The sequence below is a fragment of the Opisthorchis viverrini genome (genome assembly GCF_000715545.1).
Source record: "Opisthorchis viverrini unplaced genomic scaffold opera_v5_293, whole genome shotgun sequence".
NCBI classification, from domain to species: domain Eukaryota; kingdom Metazoa; phylum Platyhelminthes; class Trematoda; order Opisthorchiida; family Opisthorchiidae; genus Opisthorchis; species Opisthorchis viverrini.
This window is the reverse complement of record NW_008751951.1, coordinates 227,174-251,931: the sequence shown is the minus strand read 5'-3', so window position 1 is coordinate 251,931 and position 24,758 is coordinate 227,174. Positions and strand designations below refer to the sequence as shown.

The window sequence follows — 24,758 nt, the reverse complement described above, 5'->3', positions numbered from 1 at the left end:
TCCGTATTTCAACGAATATAAATTAGATCTTTGTGACGTACTACTCATAAGGTTGCTGAAAATCCATCGACAGCCCATGATTCAGCTGGGTTCCAGGTGAGTCTCTCGAAAAAAAAAAAAAATTAGTTTGCAAAAGAGTGTATATTCGCTAATATAAATTAGAGTTTTGCTGCAGTCATCAAACCAAATTCCTCGAAAATTTTGAGCGGCACGTGGACGACACGGATCCGGCTCGTGCAATCCTTCCTTGAGACGAAGTATCGTCTAAATTAGTGTGTCTACCGATGAAGTCCATTTTCCATGGGACATCAGTTTGTGTTCACTCCTTCTGGAACGGCGATGATTATAAACGATCTTTGAAAGTCATCATCAACATCATCATTGTCAGCTGTAATAACCGCGTACTCGTCGTACAGTGGCGGTAGCTGCCGCACAAAATAAAGAGTATAGATGGCTTGGGAGGAACAACAATTCAACTTCCATTCACTCAACGGACCTGTCAACAAGTGACCACGCGACATGAATCTCAAGACTGAAGGATGAGTGGTAATACATCCCTAGTGCGAGTTCAACACATGGTTCAACATATATCGTTCACCTGTAGCACACTTCCGGTGCCTAACTGGCATGCTACCCGAAGGAAGCACGAGGGCTGGGATATTGCCATATTACCCAAGCCTAGACAGAGGTCGGGTTCGAACCACGGGCCTTCCGGTCAGTAAATTCACGCTCTAACCACTTGGGCCATCTCGCCCCAACATGGAAGAGTACAACTGCTAGCCCGGAGATAGTAGGTTCGAGCCTGCGCAGAGAATTGCACCACATGTAATGCGGATGATTCCCAACAAGGATGAACCAGATGCTGCATAGTGGGCATAGACTGTCTTCATTTACAGGACGAAATCTTCATTGAAATTTCTAAATCTCTTCAACTATCAGCACACTACTATAGAGCCACCGTATCAGCAGCAAGTAGCTGTGTAGTCAACCTGATAACATAGATTCTATAGGAGAGGTGAATTCTCGCCGAAACAGAGCCGCATTAGTTTGGGGCATATGAAGAAATTAGGGGCACCGATAGGATACTATTTCAATTAGTGCCGGTTTCCACTGAAGTAACCTGGCAAACGGCACAAAGGCGGGGATGGTCCAGCTCGCGAAACGACAGCTGAACGCACCTCGGTGCGGACCGAAGTCCAAAAATAAAATTCGTTGAACGTCACTTAGCACGTACTGAACAAACATTGCACACACCCGTCGACTGCGCATGGACGTAGTTCGAACGCGAGCATTCTCGAGCACGTGGTTGCCTGGTCGGTTGAATGTCAATCAGATACATCACTGACCATGAAATATGTTTATTCAAAACAAATCCGAAATTATGTAGGGTTGTAAATACAGTCAAGAACTTGTGAGCAATAGCTGAATACTCACTGGTACTGAGGAGTGTCATGGGGACGACAGGGAATTGTGCATTGAAAAGCCCACGACACCAGCTACTTTTAGCCATCGAACGGATTCGGCCAAATAAACGTGACCAAACTGTTCACATTTCGCTAGAACCAAGCTATGCACAGAGTTGGATTCCTCGACTGTGACAAGTATTGAGGTGTGGTAAACGAAAGCAGTCAATGAACAGGGAACTTACTGCACAAGATCGGATCCGAAGCAACTTGAATAGCCTCAATGCTACCCGTGTTTTCATGGAATAACAGAACCCGGAAAACGAGACGCGCTTTGCCAGGTTTTCGACCACCACCACAAATCGGTTTTGCATTGATCTTGGTTCGAGGGACTTCAGCTGCCCTGGTCTTTGATACCAACTCATCGGATGCCCCGTTGCGCAAACAATCGTTGGCGGTAGATGGAGCGGTCATATTGTTACCATTTGTCGAGGCTACCTGAGACCGTTGTTCCACATCAGTTTTACGAAGTTTCAAAATTCCCACACACTCCACACTAAAGCGGGAAGTCAAGTAGTAATCGAAAAGAAAACCTATCCGTGAGTACGCGGATGAAGAAAACAGAAGCTTTAAATAGACGGTGGACTAAAATAAATTCGCTACACCCTGGGTTAACAAGTGGAATGAACTGAACGAGATAATGGAATGTCTAGTTTCGTGAAAGTGCATCAGATAAAGGGGCGACTCCGAATGTACTGAAACCGAGGACTGGTAACGATGGGAGCTGCTTATGGGAATATTGGTCGCAATCAGGACACCAATGACGGGGTTATGATATCTAGGCAACTGTTTCCCGCACCAACATGCTTCCAAATGGTGAACAATTTTGAAACAATATCAATATCATTCATAAGATGAAAATTCCTGAGAAATGTGTGCTGAGCACATGCATGATCATACCCAGTAGGAACTAGTTGTTATGGCGATTTCAGCCGGATTTATCATGTGATCTACGAAACACACGCGACCGGAATCAGGGATAAGCATTGGTGAGTACTTTTTGGTATCGATGGTTGGAACAGTACAAAAGGCCCTCAAGTAAACGGATTTGCCACAAGGGGGGTTGTTCAGCGGAGAAAATCCCAGTCATGGTGACCGGATGAAGAACACTAAAGAGGAGACTAAGCTTGGGGGCGATGACCATGTTTGATGGACATAGGCCCATTAGAAGAGGTAGATCACCAGGTGTTGTAGACTGGGAGCACGTTCACGGATAGAACGATCCTACCATTCTCGTTTATCTCATTCCCCATGGGTGAAGTGGGTCGGTTGGGAAAATCATGTAAGCTGATGAGGACGGTGTCGACTCCTCTCTTGTGCATACAAGGGGTTTTATCTCATTTCTTGTTTCTAATTCGTGCATATTTCCCTTTTCTTGTTCTTGATCTATTAATCATTACTTAATCTACATCAACCGGTTAACTACTCTCTGACCTCGATTTTGTGCGCCTAATTCAATACCATCATCATCTTGGGATTGGTTTGTCTTGATTCGGTGTGAAATTCGGGTAGTTGTTCTACTTCCTACCCAATCCATTTGCCCAAGATCCCTCGAAGAATCATTTTTATTTAATCTGGTGCATAGAAACCAGACTATTTGAGGTTTGTACCATTTTTGTCACTTTATTATCGTAATTACAATATGGCATATTTTGATGAAACTTCATTTGAACGACTAGACTTTTGGGGGTTTGGAGCGTCACGCAGCCTGGTCAACCTTATTGCAGTCAAAACATAGTAGGCCCAATCAGGTTGATGTGAGCGTGGATCCACTCGTTATCGTATACAGAAAGACTCAGCATGAATGGGATTCGACAGTACAGTTCAAGTTTTCTGCATTGTCAGATGGTGAGCTTCCAGCATTCATAATATCAGCGGAGGCGATAAAGAGTAAGAACGATGGGGAATGAAAAAGGGGTTGACAATGTGCACTCTCGCTCAGGTGAATGCATGAGCTTCAAAAAGGACACCTCAAATAGACCGGCAATCATGAACTGATAACCAGTTCATTGCTGAAGGTCAAACTCAGATTGTTTACAGACGAATGATATATCCACCCAGTCTGAAAAGATTGTGAACAAAGCTGACACTCCCGTTACGTTCTTCGGCCTTCTTCCATTTACTTACGAAAGCAAATAAGGACGAAGAACTGTGACGACGATTCGCACGAACTGCTTAAGAAGACTACTCAAACTGGAGTGAAAGAAGCTTACAAGTTCGACTGTGGATCGTCCGCATGACTTCCACCTACACAAAGTCCCCGGGGTGAAGTGCAAAATGACAAACGGATGGAATAACAGTCGTTCGTTTCGAACGGCTCAAGAAGTACCTATTCGATACGAATACGGGATTCTTTCGGTGATCTCACCTTATTCCACTAAATCTGATTCATTCACTTCGATTCAGCTTCCTGTGTCAAACAACTCTTCGTGGGCACATAGCAGGACCGGATTTCTTGTAGAAACGGAAAAATTGCAATCAAATATACTCACCTCAACGTCCAGTTATTCGCGTTGGAGAAGGACATCTCAATCACATTGACCCCATCACGAATGGTCTGAACGCAGTATTTGGTCGACTTTCCGACGACTAAATAGGCTTGGTAGAAAGGATGCGGCCGCGTACGTCCATACTCCGTACCCACAAACACCTGCAACGATGCTCGACCGTTCCAACCAAGGAGCTGAAGAAATTTTGAAAGAAAAACATCGAAAAAATACGCACAAAAAGGAAGAACAGTAACCGACCCTTTGATCCAGAAAACTGCTAGTACCCTCAAATCATATGAATCATACGAATCACACACAGGTTTCGAGCTCACGGGGACAGAAAATCCAGCGGAGGTACGAAACTTGATCAAATTTGGTTAACAACGAGGAAAGACTGAGGAGTACAGAACACGAAGGGACACTTCACAGTGTAGGAAGAAATTACCAGAGCAGTTGGTACCTAGCTTTTGACTTCCAAAGTAAGGTATGACGGAACGATTCCGAACGGTGCAATTCCGAACGGTCCCAGAATGGAATCTGCCCTACCGAAATTAGCAACAGGAGGTCGATGTGGTCATTCTCGACGATGGTATCACCGAAGCCAGATAGATCAGTGATGGATTCTGAAATTCAGAGATACCCTTACGTCTTTGTTTGTAAAACACATGTGTGAAGATCTGACTCGGTCACCACTCTCGATCTAACTAGCTACATAAAATCGCGTCCAACAAGCACTGACATACACTGAATGGCGCTCAGAATGGAGAAAAATTGGACCGACCCGAAAGGAACTGCTACCATTCACAGTAATCATTTACACTCAATGGGTTTGGAGGAACCAGATCAAACAGTACTGCAGTCCAAAAATCAAAATGAAGTAAATATCTCAAAATGGGCAAGAACGCTGAGTCGTATTCGTATTCCAAAAGACGCATTTTCTCAGGTGTTTTCGTCTCACTTTTCCAATACTGAAGAAGGCCCTTGGAAGAAGGCTTTGCAGGGGATGATTTCAATAGGTTCCACATGTGACAGCCGACAAGCGCACTCCTCATGTGAACAGTTTCTGTCTCTCTGTGTGTTCACCTTTGCTAGTGTCTGTTGGCCATCCCACACCATCTGTCGCAAGATAAATTTGTCCGACATGTACTACCGGTCGTCCCGCCTAGCTTCCATGCCACGCGAAGGATTCACAAGAGGTGAGATACTGCCTATACAGGAACAGTCGGGATACAGAGGTCGGGTTCCAACCATGAACCTTCAGGTCAATAAACTCGCGCTTTAACTACTGAGGCATCTCGGGCTGTTTTGGTGTATTATCTGTTGTCACTTTATCGCTTGTTGATACACGCAGCTCCCGTCCCATTACGTCTTGGTTCTCTCTCCGGCGACTGGTAGATTAAGTACAATAGTCAACCAGGCGATTTAGGATCATAGCAGCATACACGACACCATGGCTCTAAAGATGAACCCCTATATCCTGTTCGTCAGATTATTATTGACTTCTATATCATCGTTTTTAACAAAAAAAACGATAAAAAAAGTCGTCACAAAAATCTGAGAGCTTAAGCTAGCAAGGTGAGCTAAACGAGTTCCTAAAAGTCTGTTATCACTGATGTAACAGATATTGAAAGCAAACAAACTGAAGCATCCATTAGACAGAACACTTTACCGCATGAGTCGGCTTTGCCTCAGTAGTTCAGACAGATGTAATACCGGTAAACCAATAAACAGTCGAGAAGCTGTTGCTAAATCCTACTCAACTGCATACAGTGTCTCGCCTAACGAGATGTGGAAAGTCAGACCAACAAGTCAAGCGGATCAAATGCGGCCACATGATGAACTCGCGATCGATTGACCGCGATAGCCAAACGAGCGAACAAACAAAAGCCGAGTGTGACAGGTAGCTCACGCAAATCACAGAACGATAATCGTCGGTGTGATCGTGACATCGTGATTATCAAGGAATCTGACAATGTGTGCGTGTGTGTTTGTACACGTACGGACAGGAGTGGTGTGTTAGACCACTAATACAACGATAATACAATATACGGTTACATTAACAAGGATGGGTGGCAGGTAGAACCAAGCGCAGTTTTGGGCGTTGCACGGTGTATCGCCGTCGCCGTCAATGATATAATCGATAATAGTACCATTAATAATAATAATACACCGACCACCGACAGAAACGATTTATTCGCACCACTCAAAGAGGTCCACCGAAGGCATGACAAGAGGTGGTTTGATCCGAACGAAGTTAACGCGTACAGCTGCAAAATACCACAAAATTGGCGATTTTGTGAGAGAATGAGAAGTTTTCCACTCTTTCACCAATTTGCCACGGGACAAGAAAGTGTCAATCGTTCGATCCATGTTTGTGAGAAAAAATTCGAAGCACCAGTTATGCTTCATTCTCAGGAACTTCCTTATTGGGGGGATCGCACCACACTGAAAAACAGTGGCGGACAGTACACGATCGTAAGGATACAAAATGTTGCGATATAAACTGGTCCGTCCAGTTGTAAGCAGGGATACCGGCGAAACTGTCTCCCTGACCACTGATTATTTTTCCCGAACGGCTGATCACCTACCGAATACTTCATTTACTACGGAAAAGACAAATCTCAAACGCTCCAGGTTCATGTGCAGCTGTCAGTAGTTGGATCGCTACCGCGCTCTATCTTAGCGGTACGATGAGTGAAACAAATAGCACCTGCTTCGGACACATTAAATAGACCTACACAAAATAAAGATGAGCAACCATACTGCCCGGACAAGAATGTCGAAATACCAGAGTTGCGTTGCAATCCCACAGGTCCCGGCCAGTAGCTAGAGCATTAATTACGTAAATATATCAAACCTAGGCCGCTACAAATTTGTACCTTCCATCGACCTTTTGTGCTACTCACGGCCGTGACAACTGAAGTTCAGAAGAACATGTAACTCGAGTCCTAGCGAAGTTATCCCGAATCTGTTGAGTATTTACACGGGTTGAAATTAATCAGTGGGCACCTACCGGGTAAACGGTGCTGTGATCTGTCAAACATCCAAAAAAGTTTCGAATGCTAGCAACCAAGCACGAGTGTCGAATGGTTTCAGAAAGACGGACATTGTCAGCGGCTCTTAAATCTCAGTTTGGAAACACTTTCAAGAGTCCCACCAGGCTGGTACATTTTACTGCTCGATACGTACGCACGACACCGACCTAGTGTCTCATTAAGAAATCGGTCCTAAAAATGAGGCGAACTGGTGCAGTTTCAAATAGCATGTCCCCAAGAGAGTTGGGGCCAAGACATCAAGAGTCAGGTCGATGAGGTCGAAAACTATTTCCTGAGCTTGTCATGCATAAGGTGAGTCTAGTTTAGACTTGGAAAGTTGCGCTGCACACACACAAGCAAAAACACGGTAAGGCCAAGATTGAATTGTTTACCAAAGCAGTCATAAGAAGCTGACCTTAACAAAACCGGATCAGACGCACGCTTTGGTGCACGTGGTCTTGGATTTCGGGTCCGATCAGTGTCACATATGAAGTTGCATTGAAAGACCCAGATGTCTTCAAAACAATACCATACAAACGAACGAAAGAGGCTTCTGTGAAAATTGTATGTGAAACTTGTGTATGAAGCGCGCATAGCGGAAACTTCGGTCATCATATTATTCAAAACAAGCTGGTCTATTCTCCACCCGGATTGTTCGGAGTAGCCTTCTGAAAATTAGGCTAACGGCCCACTCGGCGTTCATAATCCCATCCAAGGAGGGAAAGAATTTGAAGCTGGTGGTCGAATGGAACAAGTGCTCCTGAAATCATACGGTCCTCTGACAACCCTGAAGAACTACATTAATTCCTCTGTGCACAGATGAAAAACTTGCAGTGAGTTGACAGCCGCATTCTTAGATTCCACGAAATTGTAAAATAAAACAATCATCCTGTAGACGTAAAACACTACTCATAAGGTTGCTGGAAATTCTTCGACAGCCCACAATTTCATCCTTCTTGGGGCTCATCAGCTAGGCGCAGTCCCAGAGTTTCCGTCTCACATTACACGAAATTAGCGAAATACACTCATTTGCAAACAAATGTCGTTTTGCGGGAGACCCATCTGAATCTCTCGTTTATGATGTTTCCCAGCAACAATTTTCAGCAACCTTATGAGTATTGTATTGCGTCTATATATGTATCGCAATATCTCGACATCGTACGAACTGAAACGTGAAGCGGCCTGGTGCAATACATTCGGTAACTTGAAAACATCATAAACGAGAGATTCAGTTGGGTTCCAGGTGTATTTTCCGAAAAAGCAAATATGTATGTAAATGAGTGTATTTCGCTATCATTCCAGTTGATTAGCAAAAGGTAACAAAGATCATCTGCATAAACGAGTGAGTATCTGTTGTAGTCCGAACTTACAAGTATCTTAGCATGTTCAGAGACGGGTGGTTTCGGAAACGGGCAACCTCGTCCTTTGCACCCCACTAAAATCCTCCTCCCACAAGACCTGCTGAGGAAGTCACTGGTTTCTCATGATGAAGGTATCCTCACCAAAGTGAAACAGCGCAAGCGGATGATGGGCGCTAAAACCTGGCTGGCCATCAGCTGGTAACCCAATTGGATTCAAAAACGAACGACATCAATTCCGACGGACTGGGCGAATCAGATCACTGAGAAATCAATGCCAGCGCTGTTTATTTGTTGGTTACGGGTTGAATTTGGTTTTGCGAAGGCTAACGGATCAAAGCTGGTTGGTGTTGAAGTCCCATGGTAATGTCTCCTAGACGCAATTTCGTTCATCCCACGCGCACTCTAATGGACCAGCGGATATGACAACCACAGCGCAAGCTAGAATTCTCAAAATAAGACACTGGAATGCTCGTACCCTATGTAATACTGCCAGCATCAACAAGAACTACGACTGTCAAACATATACCGAGTGCATGAGGAATCCGGATTCCCAGACAATGTTTCATATTGTTTTTTTCACTGCCGACAAGTAGGCGAATCAGGCCTTAGGATGATTAATCAATCTCGAGACACTTCTTAACTGGGATGCAATATCTTCAATGATTCCACCAGCTCTTTAAAGAGACCCTTATGAGTTCAACAAGGAGAGCGATTCACAGCCCTACTTGTGCGAGGTCAGAGCAAAACACGATGGACGAGTTCCACTAACACTCAGGTGACTCGTCATCATCATCATCATAATTATTAGTGTTCAACATTGATATTCCACTGCCGTACAACCATGACTTATTGAAATCCTTACTGTGAAGAAAAGAATGAAGGTAGACGGTGAAAGGACTTAGTCCTAGTTGACTATAATCCCACCGGGGTGCATAGATCTCCAGATACTCACCCAAGCAAACTGGATAGAAACCAACAAGAATACCACTGACATCGATGAGCGGCCATATCTTGCAGCCAAGCAATCTGGATACAAACTAACAAGAACACCATTGACATCGATGAGCGGCCATATCTTGCAGCGTTCCCAAACAGGGATCACAAGGTACCCATCCTGGAAGGCAAGTAGCACCAAGAGCACCCACAAGATCCGTAATTTCTTTCACACTCCTCTGTAAGCTCAACGGCTGGCCACCTCTCTGCTTTCGCCACTTTGAATTGGGCACGGAAAACAGCACTCTCTTCGGCAAACGATGGTTCGGCATACGCCATACATGGCCTAAGCAACGCAGCTTCTGGTGCTGGACACATTCTTCAAGGGAAGCTTACGTTGCACAACCCAAAACTCACTTTCAAACTGCCTCGTTACGGATTCGCCGACATCAACCTACACGAGCTATGGTTCTGAGACAACGATTGCCGAACACCTAAAGATGTCTCAGTTCTGTTGATCCAACACGCCAAGTCTCACAGTAATACAATACAACAGCCCACAATGTAGCCTGATACAGTATTTTGACGCCATAGATGTCTCAAATTTGCAAACGCGACCGGAGCCTTGCAGATTCGTGCATTGACCCCATTTTTCACACCACAACCAGAACTAATACAACATCCAAGGTACGTCAAACACTCCAAATTCAAGTGCATCCCCCTGGATTGTAAATGGCCAGAGGTGTGCAGCCGAAAGTCAGTGGAGTGACGGGGCACTAAAGTTAACCACAGCTTGTATTTTGAACACCCGTTTCTGAGACACAGCGCAAATCATTCGAGTACAGTGTGAGAGCAAGAGCAGCTTGCTGACCTGCTTGCTTCAGAGTGCGGACTTTAGGAGGCAACCAGATAGACTGGGCGTCAAGGTTAGAAGACTGACCTCGCGATGCCTAAAGATGTCCTCGATGGGCGACACGCAGACGTTGCCTGCAAACAGATGCAGGACGAAAGGAGTCATCAGTTCTAAGTGCTGGACCTACAAGGAGAGAGTCATTAATAGGGTGTGGGAGAAAATGTGTGTGTGAGAGAGAGAGAAAGAGAGAGAGAAAGAAGGAAAGGAAGAAGGGGGTGTCAGCAGTAGCATACAGCCCTGTTGTATGCAGCGAGTAAGGCAATCCGGCTCATGGCACCACAGGACGGTCGATGTGACATGAACTTATTTATATATGTGCAGTTCATGGTTGTACGTGGGCTGGGATACTGCCAAGGCGCCTACACCTAGAAAAGAGGACGATTAGGGCTTTCAACCAAGGCCTTCGGCTCAAAAGCAGCGGTTTGGCTAGAAATGCCATTGCCATTTTTTCGGAACACATCGCCACACATGTTCCAACCTCCAACCTGGAGGGCCAGGAGATTAAGTTGACCAGACTTTTAACCACTGAACAACTTAGTATGAGACTTTGTGGGTGTCGCTCAGACATCCCCCTTTGAGGTACACAATAAGCCACACCATGGTAACGTCCAGTCCCCACGTGGTGGGTGAATAGAACGTCTGAATTAGTCTTAGACGACAACCCCCAATAACTTGTAAGTGCTACAAGAATAACGACAGCCTCAAACTTCGTCTCTCTTAACTAGCTCCTTGCTAACGATACCCAGTTTCACAAACCCACGGAACTCTTCATGACGTTAAAACCAGAACCATAAGGTAGACCGCAACATCAGTGTTCGCACTGATGCTTAAACAACATGCCTTATTTAATTACCCTTAAAGCCTTAAACTGATGGGAACTGATAGTAGCCTATCACAATCACTCCGGGGTGATTTCACCGCTGAACGTTCAACCTGACAACCTCGAAAGTAAATGACAGCATGAACGCCACCGCAGTCGGTTAGATATCATATCTTACAATAGAATAACCTGACGCACAACACAACAGCTTTGAGTGTCTTCAAAGACCAACTTTTCTCCATTCGCAAGGACGCGCCTATCCAGCCTCTTGATATAAAATACTTTGGTTCTACCGTTTCACTCAACAAGCGCTAGAATCAAATGAGATGGTGCAGCGACTGTTCTGAACACCGCGAAGAACCAAGATCAACTTAAGTACGCCTAGTCTTCAATACATCTATTTGGCTTCGCTTCTGAATTATGCCTCTTAAACATGGCCTCTAGGAGCAGATGATTGAAAGCCAGAACTACCTCTTCACTGCTGATTCCGACGTATAGTGAGATCCACGACCTAGTATGCTTATGTCCGCTCGTAAGAATATTTTTGGAACCCCGTAAAATGCTTCGTGACCGACTGAAAAAGGATCTATAGTTGAGAAATGCTCAACTGAATGCATTCTGAGGAACAGACAGCCGTGACTCCACGCTACCAGGAGAAAGATGTTCACAGAGCCCACAGGCACACCAACACAGCATAGCAATCAGATGCGAGTAAGAAAGAATGTGTTAGGTGAGCACGGGAATGTGACAGAATACAAACGTCCAGACAGATCGATTAGGTCCGGTGACCCGCAACACGACTAGATAAGATTGAGAATAACAAAAGAACGAATAAGAAACAAATCAGTCCTTATTACCGCTAATCCAACGCTCAGAGTTAATATGAAAAACGAAAGTATGTCAACAATTTTCAATTAAAAATGATGATACCTTGGTCGCTGTCAGATCTAAGAGGTTCGAAGATTGTTCGGAGACTGAGTACAGTTCAGTCCAACCTCTCCTCTACCTACTATGAAGAGACAGACAACTGCACTAACATGCAGACAGGATAAGTTATTTAAATGCAGCGTTTATAGAAAGTATTGTTCCAGTTTTAGTTTGGCGAAATACAGACGCAATGTTGTATGATCACTGTTCACTTGAGCATGCGAAATCTTCACATCGGACTGTATCCACTATAAGGTAAAAATTTAAGCAGGACTCTAAAAGAGTGAACTTTGTAGTCTATCAGACGACACAGTTAAATAAGAGCAACACCTGCCGAGAAAGTGGCTAAAAAGCTAATCAACTTTGAAAATCTTTTTGAATAGGAAAACGCAAGTGCCCAATAACCACGCACTTATCCACAGTGGTGAAAAACGTGGAAGACGGTAAAAATGAGAGGAACCGGATTAGCATTACCTTCATCCAGGACAAAGAATCCCATTACTGTCGATTCGCCTGTACATACCTATCCATATGAAGCTGCGAGGCCAGTTGCATTGACACAAATCATGAGTGTCTAATCTCCAGGCATAAGGAATATGCTTTAATCTGGATAAAAACTAAGTTTCAAACATGCACTGCCCGGTTCACGGTAGCTCAGTAGTTAAGATGCGAAATTACTGACCGGAAGGTCTGTGGTTTGAACTCAACCATGGTATCTCGACTGTTTCTGTCTAGGTTTGGAAAACCCGACAGTATCTAAGCCCTCGTGTTTTCTCCAGATGGCCGGGCAGCTAGACACACTGAAAAAATCGACAACGGTCAAATCAACAAAGAGTGAGCAGATTGGTACACAGGGCTAAACATTGATCAGCAAAACATCGAGCTAGAATAATCACGCAGAACAGACATAGAAGGCCAACAATAAAGGCTTAGGCAGTGCACGCAAGGCAGATATTTTATAAGTCCAAAACAAAATTTGTTGACAAGCACACACACCTGTACCGTGGGAAACCCGTGCCCACTGATATCTTTAACCGCTCCTCGACTGCCCTCGGTCTGATACCGGGCCCGATGTTGCGCTTCTGGTTGACGTAGGATAACAACACGAGCCTGACTACGAACCGAATAGTCGGGGAAGAAAGCATGTGGGGATGGTGCAGAGGGAAAGGAGGCCAAACTGATCGGGAGCGAGCCGTAGCCACCACGAATATCGTCCCCCTGAGCTGGAACAGACAGAGAGCGGATACACATCACAGATGTGATGTCAACTGGAATATCAGGACCGTTAGACAAAGGAAACAAACTGTCTGTTAGCAAAAGTTGTACACCAAGCTTCAGCAAGCAGTCCTCGTCGGGTGTACAACACACTGGAGTGGTGATATGACCACGTTCCGTTGACCATCCAAAAACCCGATTAGGGTAACATAATTTCAAGGTGGAGTCATCAAACTGCAATAGATGATGATAAACAGCAAGAATATGGTATAGAATAGCAAAAAATGCATGAGAATGTATAGCGGTCCCGTTTGTGAATTATCGCTCACCAAAGATAAGAAGGATAGGGGAGTGAAAGAGTTGAAGCGATATTCTGTATAAGCTTGGTGTATGTAGTCAGGCTGACGAGGCAAAGGTGTCAGATTTCTCTAGAACGAGTGCCTGGATTAGCTGCAGGGTGAGAACGGCAGAACTGATATCAGAGCCACATTTCAGTAGGATCCCTTTTGAAAATGTGCAATTTGTTCACTTGAACCATATCTGTAGGTGAATGTCTGGGAACAGCTAGATTCCGCAGACAGGCGTACAGAATGCTCTTACCACATCAAAAACAAAGATGAGGGATTCTACGCCAGAACAGTCTTCGAATGTGGAGGACTCGTGAAGACGCTTTTACGGAACCTTTATGGGGGAGATGGCTCCGTGGTTAGAGTGCGAATTTCCTGACCAGAAGATCCGTGGTTCGAACCAGGCCTCTGCCTCTCTGCTCCTCCTGTCTAGGCTTGGGAAACCTGGCAGTATCCCAGTCCTCATGTTTTCTTCTGATGGCATGGCACTTAGGTACCGAAAGGGTGCTGCAGCTGAACGATTTTTATGGGTCCCCAAAAGCTAGGGTTCAGTAAATGGAGATGAAAATTAAGATCGAGCAAGTTTAATCGATAAAAACTGTCACTGGAAGTCGTCGAAAGCAACGACAATGTCTCGGTATCCACGGGAATGCGATACACGATTGAAACATGTCCTCCAAAATCCAGTTTCAGACTAGTTCATCAAGACCTGACTCTCACGGCGGCCCATAACCTGGAAAACGTACCTTGGGTGTCATGACCATAAGGCTGAGACCCACGTACCCTTTGGTAAACTGCGCTCACATTGGCTTCCACCAACGAAATCCAGCTGTCAGGATTTTTGCCATAAAACACAAAAAGTAGGATGCAGTTCCACGATTTCGGTGCCTTGGCACATCAGCGGTACCTAGATTCCATTCGCATGGGTATGATATTCCGGACCGTGAGCTGCAACAAAACAGCCTAGTGGGTAAAATGAGTACACCCACCGTGAACCGTCACGAAGAGACTGGAACTTACCGTAGTGCGACGGTCCTTTATTTTACGTGCTGGCGATTTCGCCTCGTTATAAAGTATATGTTTACGAACAACCTCGTTGTGCATAGGTTGCAACCAACAAACTGCCACCAGGAAAGCACCAATGATCAAGTGTTTGGAAGCGTTCAGGCCTTCAGAGCGAAGAGGGAACGTTTCACGATCATGAAGTTTCGCATCCTGCTACGCAGATTAAGCTCTTCAACTGAAAGTTTCAAAGAGACGCAAGGGGGTGGAAACCTCGAAGCAAAAACTACACTTTCGAATTGAGAAACTCATGCTGGAACAAGGCCTCATATCCTGTATTTTGTCTACAGCAGATGGTGTGAACCAGTGATAACTGAATAACAAAACGGCGTCGTCCACCATAGTCTAAACCATACTACGCATTATTTCATTGTCGGACGAGAGTGTGGAAAATTCGGTTGTAGGCATCAGACGTTTCCATTCGCACAATGGCCACGGTAAAACACGAGTGTTTAAAACCGGCAAAGCATTGGTGCCATTTGGGTACATCGATTGTGTGCGGTGTAAACTGATGAAAACACAAAAACAATGGCGGTCAAATTACCTAAGCTTCATGGACCACCGTTCACATGTAAATATGGACCCACTTATCTCGCACTTGTCACGGGATCGCAGCGCAATCAGAGATGCATCACTTTACTGAATGGCTCACACACTCACTCGACACTTACTTGACAAGCCAGCCAATAGTAGGCATGAGTTTGTCTACACCAACAGTTTACGTGAGGTACATATTAGAAGGTAATATCCGCCACAAAGAGACCTTGTCGTGGTGTGACGGTTTGTGTGCCTCCGTGACCAACTGAGCTAAACAGGACGTACCAATGCGACATTCTCAGAGTCCCTCAAACCAGGTTGGTCCGAGAAACAAAACTTTCTGGCCCTCTACGTTGGGGGGTAGAATGCCAATCGTCCTCCTGTTTAGGTGTGGGCACCCTGACAGTAACCCAACCCATGTACAACCATGAATTTCACACATACAAATAATTTCACGCCACATTGACCGTCGTGTCGTGTCAACAACCAGGTCGCTTTATTTGCTGTATACATTGCAGCGGGTAAGCGAAAATAGGCTATTGCTGACGCCTCTCTTGTTTCTCTCTCACACACTTTTACTTCCCCCTCTTCTCACCCCAACCGTTACGAATGATGAATGTCTTCGTCTTGCATCGGTTTTGCAGACAACATCTGCGCGTTGTCCGGCGCCGACATCCTCAGACATCTCGAAGTCAATATTCTAGTCTCACCGCCCAGTCTATCTGGCTGTCTTCAATGTCCGCACTTTAAAGCAAGCAGGTTTACAAGCTTTGCTCCATCACTCTTCGCTCGCTTCAGGCTGCGCACCTCTGGCTATCCAGATGCCGCTAAGGCAGAACGTGCAGGGATCGGTATCGTCCTGGTCACTGGGTAGAAGAATCTTTGCTTGACTGGATAGCCTTTGATAGTCGCCCGTGTGCGGTTCCTCTGGCACATCTGTGATGAAGTTTCACAAGGAGGAAGTTCATCGATATCTGTTTGTCGTGTGTGCTTACGGTCCAAATCACTGTAGCTCTGACACCATGACGCCCTGGATGCCCTGTTATGGCGAGCTAAAAGCTCAGATATCTTTGTGATTGCCGGAGATCCGAATGCACAAGTGGGCAAGTTTAGTGAATCTAAGACTCAATTAAGTGGCCGACAACGATTGAACTCAGTAAGTACGGACGTTCTGTCATTTTCCAAGCTCCTGATTATCCAGCGTTTGAGGGATTTGCGCGCGTTATCATGGTTGCTAGATACTGGTTGGCATTTCTGGTAGCTATAAGATGTGCTTATCTCGACCATATCCAGTGCTCATTTAGTAGAGACAGGTGTGTTGAACAAATGGTTCTGAAAGCTGAGAGCATAGCTTCATTAACCCGTTTCTTTTAAACCTCCAACCAATCCTCGTCATCTGCATGACTAGCGTTCCCAGCAGCCTTCTAATCAAATCACTCCAATATGCTTGACCTAGCGAAACTTGTCGTACCCCAGAAGGAAAAGCAATCTTTTATTCAGGCTCTCCATCGGTAACCGATAACCACATGGTCCAACTGAATCCATACATGTGTTGAGATTCACTAACTCCAAGTAACTCGGAGTTATTTATTGAAAAACATCAACAGAACAGCTACATACTATGTGACTGGAAAGCAAAACTTTAATATGCATCTCGTTTATAAAAACTGAATATAGGTCTTCTTAAACGCAACTTCCTTGATATTCATTGACTATCTCTCAAACGAATGCTACAAAGCAAATCCACAAATTCTGTAATAAATCCCACTTTCTGATAGACGCGAAGCGAAGTTATGAGAAAACATATTACTCGCATGCCTAATCAGTAGTGTCCATCATTACACCAGATGTCCCAGATTCCCGGAACAAATTTGTCAAGTCTCGTAGCCATGCAACAATTTAACCTGTGCTGTATTCTCATGTTTGTGTCCTTTGAAACCCAGCGATCTACCTTTTTGAAGCCACAAGTTGCGCAAATCCGCAAAAGTAATTCTGGTCTTTGAGATTCGTGCGTTGACTTAGTCTGTCGCATTACCGTCGGAGCCCAAGCAACTTCCGAGATAAGCATAATGTTCCACAAATTGCAGTGTCACTCCGTGAGTTTTTAAGGGCACAATGTAGCGACAACTGTTACCTGAACCCTCGGATCACAACCAAAAATCTAACAAATAGCTGTTACAGCTTAGACAGGCTCCACCACAAACATGCTGCTTCGGCGGTCCTAACGGCACGATGCATCACAACACAATCCGACAGCAAATGTCAACAACTGGGAGCAGCGCAGCAGTTGTACAAATCAGTAGACACCATGGTGAGCAGAAAGACTCAGAGATAAGGCCGACAACCTGCCGCTTAGTGTACAACATACGCTGCAAGGCGACTGTTAAATGTGTAACCACATGTAGTTGCAGGATTTTTAAAATGCGTCCACATGACTTTCGTCTGAACAATCCTCCCATGATGTCTTAGCGTGATTATTCTGGCTAGTCCCCACCAAAGGGAAGATTTTTGATGTGTGAAGTCTGACTGAACTACTAAGCACAGCAACAAAAAAACGGGTAACTTACATGTACACTTCTTTCGCGAATATGTTGTATTGGTTATTGCCGGTAACTGCGGAGCCGGTGCAGTGAATCTGCTCATCCGTTTTCTCCCCTGCGTAAACTGACACAGAGGGCGAATAGGCAGCCCAGTCCCACGTCCTGATGCCTGCGATACAAACCGCGCATACTGCAGACTGTTGGTCGTGTTCCAGTTGGCGCGTGATGCCACATCTGTCAATCGATCCCGGCTGCATAACAGACCGCCGGCCTTGCGTGACATTCCGGGCAGAGCAGTAAGTCCAGGAGCGGTTAATGTATCACGTAGGGAGCTTTCCGTACGGAGAATACAAGTGGAGTGTTTGTACACGAGTGGTGCCCTCACTTTTCGCGTGACAACCAGGTGACCACTGTGGGGTCTACGTAACAAACAGAGAAACGCGAACAAACAAGTCAGGATACGCTAGGATTTAACTGAGAAATGGTGCAAAGGATTATCGGAAGTTAATCTAGTTCAGATCCATCTCAGTTGCCTGTCAGTGAATGGTCACAAGTGGATTAGGAATATACTGGAATGTGATGATAGCCCAAAAAATCCGTTTTTTTTTGTTACTATCTCACGCCCTCCGTGAGGATTAGTAAAGATCAACCTGAGTGGGTACAAGTAGCTAAATCGATTATATGGGCTGGTTAAGGTTGCAGTCAGAGCTTGAAGATATGAAAGGAGAAACCCATTACATTTACATGACCATTGTAACAGCTCATCCAGTGTGTGACAGGTGAAACTATTGGCGTACGGAAAAAGGGTCAACTACCAACGGTCCCACCTTCCGACACTGGGTCAGAATTCGCGCTTATAGTCGAGACATAGGCTCTGATGTCCCTACTATGTACGGTTATATAAAACTCCTTCAATTTCACTAGTTTACCACTGAATTATATGTGGAACTCCTACAAATACCGCTTCAAGACGATGACTGCCTTTACGTACGTGTGTGCACCCCACTGGAAGCCACGGCCGCTACGACTCGTCGAGCTCTTTTCCGTATGCACCAAATATCCCCTCTCACATTTCACACCTTGGAACACCAATTAGAGCCGTAGTTTTATTATATACACTGCTCCACCTTGTCGTTCGAATCCAGCATTCCTCGATAGCTACAGAGTAGCTGGGACTCGACTCCACACTGATTTTCGCCGACACATTCCCCGGGAAGATGACTGTCACATTGAACTCTTAACACACTATGTGCAAGTTGTGTTCTACATCAATGCGGTAAAAACTTGATGGAATAAGGAAGGAGGATGTGTCCGATAATTAGGATCGGCGGCTCCACGAAGTCCTCCACCTTTTAATAAAAACAGTCAGGCGAAATAAAGCAGACGGACAAACAGAAAGACAGACAAACCAGCATTAAAAGCTAGGAGTTAGGGCGATGAGCCAGGGCCGGTTACCATAGGTTTGAGCGACGGTGCTTGTCCAAGCGACAGTGACGGTCGTCTACCAATTACAACCAAATGTTTGCAGCGATAGTAGGAGAAGAGTAAAAAGCATAGTGCAGCGTGATTTCCATTGCATCCCCATTGTCTGGAAATGGATGATTCCGGTTTGGTAGGCCTGTAGTGACTCTCCTTTAGGCTGTGAAGATCATAGAGTTTCTAGTATTTCCCCATGAATATGTACAAAATTGTTTTCGGCATAGGCTGATTACTTTAGCAGGGTACGAACCAACTTCAACATCTCCTCAGTAGCTTAAAAATGAAGAGTAGTGCGTCAACTTAAGGCATTAAAAAGCAGCCGTCTTGAAGTAGCCATCAAGGCAAAGTTGTGACAGTTTGCAAGCATCTAGATCACATCAGTCACAGGGGTAGATGTAAAGATCTCGGTTCGCTCGCATCACTGACCTAGCTGGAACTCCAGTGAGAAGACTAGAAGCGAGGTTACCGTCAACGATTCAACAACAGTGGTATTTGGATTTTTTCGGTTGAAGTACAACTTTATTCCAACTTCGTAGGACAAGGAATGAAGACAAGTTTATGGAACAGACACCACTGTCATCCTTCAAACTGTGCTGTTGGTAAATTGTTCGACTTCCGTGAAGCGCCATGTCTAAGATGTAACATCTTTGGTGCGAACTAACACGCGCTCAACATAGGCTTGACTACATGTACCTTCCTAACCAGATAGGTGCCTTGTCAACATATGAGTATTCGTTTGCAACAATAACTTTATTACACCACTTTTTGGATATGAGACAGCAGATACAAGACCGCAGCTATAAACACATCACACCGTTTAACTCAGCTGTTTGATGCGTTCGCAACGAATGACCCTTTTTGAGGTCACCCGAATTGGTTGAAACTTGTTCCAACTAGACCCGATTGGACAAAACAGGACGTGACACAAACCGGACGAGGGCGATTAATCGAAGCGCAGATTTGTGAATTCGAGGACCCTATTCGTTGGTAAGCTAACTGGTAGCAAATTCAGAAATTGTTGCACTGGACCAGTTTACAGTGAAGCCGAAAAACTGTATCCCTTCCGCGTCAGCAATTTTTGTGTGGCATGGTGTCCACCTTCAAAAGTGTGCAAGGGTGAATTCTGCATCCTAGGTAGCTTACCCCGACGTCGGCTTCACTGATGCAACAAACGCTGGGACCTCATTCAGGCCCTTCTTGTCGCTTGAACACACCGGTCGTCCCACTTTAAAATCGACCGAACGTTTTGTTGTGGGTATCCGTGGGACAGATTCCGATTACCAATGCGCTATTGTGCCCTCCCTATCCTCCTGTCACAATAGCTTGACAAGAACAGGAACAAAGTTGGTTTGTAGCTGGCACATGGAACCTAAGTGCACCATCAGTCATCTCGGGACAAGAGAAACACAAGAAATGAAGCAAGATGAGAACCAAAAGTCTAATTTGTTGTGTGAACTTTTAGGTGCACAGCTCAACTTTCCTGTCTACAGTACCCTCCCCCCATTCGCTGAGCCCCTTCAAAGATGGGTCACCTCTTGGAAAAACAAACTATCCCCGTTTTGAGGTTGTCTCCATCTCTGTCTCAACTGAGATGCTGATAGTGGCACGATGCATAGAACTTACTTGGATGCTACAGTAAGAAGCGTCTTTTTTCCAGGCACTTGATGCGGCCCTTGTGATGAAGGCTTCGGGTGTGGAGAGAAAGATCTCTGGTTTTCTTCTTCAGCAATGTATGCGGATGAGTGTGAGCTTGCAGACGCAAAAGCAGTTTGTGTGTAGGTGGAGTGTGGTGATTCAGGCAACACATTGGTACTACTGTTCAGGCTACTCGTCCAATCCTCCGAAGCAGTAGCGTGGTTCTCCATCACCAGCATCGAGGACGGAATATTCGTGTCGGATGTGACATTTGAGTCGACATTGCTCTGTTGTTGTTGCTGCTGCTGTTCGTTCATAGCAAGCACAGTTGGGCGCAATGCTTCCGTGGTGCATCTTCGATCCAGATGATTATACTGAATAGAAAACAATGAGGCAACTACTGAAGTACGACATTGCTCGTTAGTGAAATAGAAAAACTGGGCGATTCGTATTGGAAACTCCGCCCAAATGCCATGGTCGATGACCACAGCAAACGTAAACAACAGTGCTACCAGCGATCAGTTCTAGTTTGACGTAAAGTTCACACGAAGTCAAATCAGACCATTCACGCCTATGCACCAAGCTGCCATTTAAGCTGAGGGAACTGTATGGACCGGAATACCAGAAGCAGCTGAGAAGGTATACATGAAACAGCCTATGCGCTTAACCTCGGAGGTTCAAAAGCCGAAGCTTTCGCGATTCAAACCCAACCCTTGTTATTCGATCGCTCCTGTCTAGGCTTGCAGAGTGGCTCTGCATTTGAAGGGTGGAAAAACCGGACGGACACTACCATTATTATCATTGTAATTATTACTAATATTAATATTGTCATTAAAGGATGTGTTAAGAGGTTCTTTTATTCAACTAACTGGTGAAACTGAAGCATAACACTGCTGATTAGTTCTCCAGGTCAATAAAACCTTGGGAAAATGACACAGATGAGGTCATGAATTGCTCCATTACAAAAAAGCGTTTGTATGATATTTTGTGGCTTGATGAATCTGTCAGTGAAAAGAAACTTTATTCAGACGTTTAGTTGAGATTTCAAGGACTACTGAACGTTGTTGAATGAATTTTCGTACGATACCTATCGTAATCACATAATAATGCATGCTTGACGCAGCGATGGGAATTGTGTTGTTTTCAGGTACACGAATGCAGTATCTTGCTGCAAAGTAGTAGAAAAGACTACTTAGCCTTAGTCAAATTCCTTGCATTCCAAAAGAACGAAACTCGCAATTATTTCGGTGATTACGATGGAAAAACCTTCTAGGTTGTCGTAAATATGCCACTGAGATGGTTTTCGAAAACCGAACCAACACCGACAAAGTGATTCAGGACCCTGATATGGACCAACATTCTCACGAGCGAATAAAAATTTAGGGTCTGGGAAGGTGGTGAATGAATCCGTCTATTTGAGGACCATAGGTTGTGACAAGGTACGGTCATTTCCGGTGCTAGTTTCACTCACTGAAGACAATGAGATTAAGGAGGTGACAACCACGGGTCGGGGGTGGCGACTCAATCATCAGTTCATTGATGCTAAATTGTTCTGTTTGTCTGATTAAGCTTGGAATGCGACAGCCAACAACATTCGGTGAGTAACTGTTCGTATTTCGTCTGTAAATTGTACTAGAAACTTCTCCTTTGCGTGTAGATGTCCGATATGGTAGGCTACACTGCGCAAACTATGATTACAGTAGTTCGACACCAGAATAAAAATATCAGACGTTCAAATATCACAACAGCCGTTATTCACCAACCTCCGGTGTGGAGAGTTCATTAGACTGTGGGAGCGGTTCGGACGAAGCGAACGCAGGTAATGGAGGCACCGAGGAAATGCTGTCACTATACGACACATGAGGCGTTTCGTGATCAGCTGACAGTCCGGTCGTAGACGAAGTCCCATGAATCGTGGGGCCGCATGGGAAGTCGTTTGGACCGGCAGGTATCATGGAATAGGACTGTGAATTGTTCACAAAGTCGGCCGCTTCAGGTAGCTTCAGAGAACTTTCAGCTGTGATCCCCGTAGGTTCACTTAAACAGAGGCTTCCGTAGTGATTTATCATTGAGGTTTGCGTGTCATCATTGTTCTGCAGAAATATCAAAGAAAACGTGGTCACCAAAGATGATTTCATGTACGGACAATTCATTCACACCAGAAAAGAAAGCCGTGTTAGTTAGGTTGGTCAAAGGGTATAAAAAGATAAGAACATGGTGAATCAGAATGAAACTCAACGTGCGGCGATAAGCGAGAGGTGGCGGGCCGAATTCCCGTACAAGTACTGGTCTTTTCGGCTGAAGTATATGCCTAGGTCCATATTACAAAAATCCGCGATGCAGCTCAACGACTAAGGCCCGAACTTACTGAATGAAACATAGTTGATTCACACCCAACCTAAGTACCTTGACTGCTCCTGTATAAGCATGGGCAACCTGATAGTATCCCAGCCCTTGTGCTTCCTTTGAGTAACATTGCAGCTGAGTACCGAAAGGAGGTTACAGCTGAACGATAAAGGCTTTTAACACGATCATATTACCGACACAATGTACTTTGATCGTGTTTTAAAAGCAGTCTTCCATGTAGCCCATGAAACGTTGACGCATACCAGTTTGTCTGGAGGTTGCTTTTTGTGCAGAGACCAAGACCAATATTACCAAACCGTCTGAAAGAAACGGTTGTACCACAACAACGCTGCAGTCACAAACAGAATAATACAGTGGCCCCCCTCCCCATGTGAATGGGCCACGGTGATGTTCAAGACTAGTGTGTGGTTAAAGGGTGAGCACCGGTTTAACAGCCTGTCATGATTTGAAATCATGGATTAATGGCGTACCAGCAGGATAAACACTTCTTTCGGTGGAAATATACGTGCAAACACCATCTGGCCTCAGGTTTCGACGAAGTAAAAAACATGCGATGAGATCACAAGTACAGAACGAAGAGAGTCTCCGTTGCGGTTGCAGTCGGTGTTTGTAAAATAGCAACTTTTTAGCAAAATATGTACCTTGACTACATGGTGACCTTGATCAAGAAGTTTCTACTATACTGCAGGCATCATAAAAGTGAGTCGCAATATTACTCACTCGTCTGTGTTTGACTGTACTGCTTTTTGCTGGTACGGTCACTAAGGGCGTTTGCAGGAGGGAACACTGAGTCCACTCAGATCGTTCCCCGAAATCGGTTTAGCCGCATCCCTTGTGCTCATCTTGGCATAGAAAGAGTATCAGACTAAATATCAGACTAAATATCAGACTCGCTGGGCGAAGAAAATCGTGCCAGTAGCTAGACAGTTAGATTAACAAGACCAATTTTGAGACGGCCGACAACCACGTAGTTAATGTCACTTGAGGTAAACCTTACTCGATTGCACAATCAAATGACAGATACTAGTCGGTTGAGCAACTGCGATATAGGAAGATACGTATTGAGAGTCGTTATGTGTTCGCATACCAGGTGTAATTGGCGAGTATTACTCTGATTTGTACGTCCCCTAGCACACTGTACAGTTTGGTGAGTCAAACCTTTACGATGAACCGCGTTATAAGGAGTTCAGATTCACTGAGGACCTTGATGTGCAACTCTCCCATATTCCTGCCTCAGAAGTGTAAACAACAAGACAGAGGTCACGGTCACTTGGGATGTGCGTCCTTGGTTTAAATGGGAGCAGAACAGGCACACTGCGCACTGTTCAGACTAAGCTGGTTGTGGTAGGGGGATAAACTCAGTGTTGCTTGTTCCTTCGAACTAGGTGTTGAGGGAGCCTGGATCTTCCCCTTTACCGCAGAGCGCGTACACACACGGCATTAGCGGGTCACGGGAGTTGCGTGTACACCACTGTGCGCAAACCGCATTAGTCAGCAAGTGAAAGGCGGTAGTTTGTGAGAAATCACTGCGCAATTCCAACACACGGCATGGGTCACGGGAGTTGCGTGTACACCACTGTGCGCAAACCGCATTAGTCAGCAAGTGAAAGGCGGTAGTTTGTGAGAAATCAATCA

The 24,758-nt window shown here is 45.1% G+C and overlaps 1 protein-coding gene across 1 annotated transcript in view; it reads right to left on the bottom strand.

The window, feature by feature from the left end:
- Nucleotides 1-24,758, bottom strand: part of T265_14926 (hypothetical protein) — a gene marked incomplete at both ends in the record, with an annotated part of 43,272 nt that overhangs the window by 15,006 nt on the left and 3,508 nt on the right. Inside the window, 6 exons of the mRNA XM_009175804.1 lie at nt 1,649-1,959; nt 3,956-4,146; nt 12,938-13,164; nt 17,670-18,061; nt 20,745-21,130; nt 22,520-22,849. Coding sequence (XP_009174068.1) covers nt 1,649-1,959; nt 3,956-4,146; nt 12,938-13,164; nt 17,670-18,061; nt 20,745-21,130; nt 22,520-22,849 — 1,837 coding nt within the window. The remainder of the gene's footprint in view (nt 1-1,648; nt 1,960-3,955; nt 4,147-12,937; nt 13,165-17,669; nt 18,062-20,744; nt 21,131-22,519; nt 22,850-24,758) is intronic.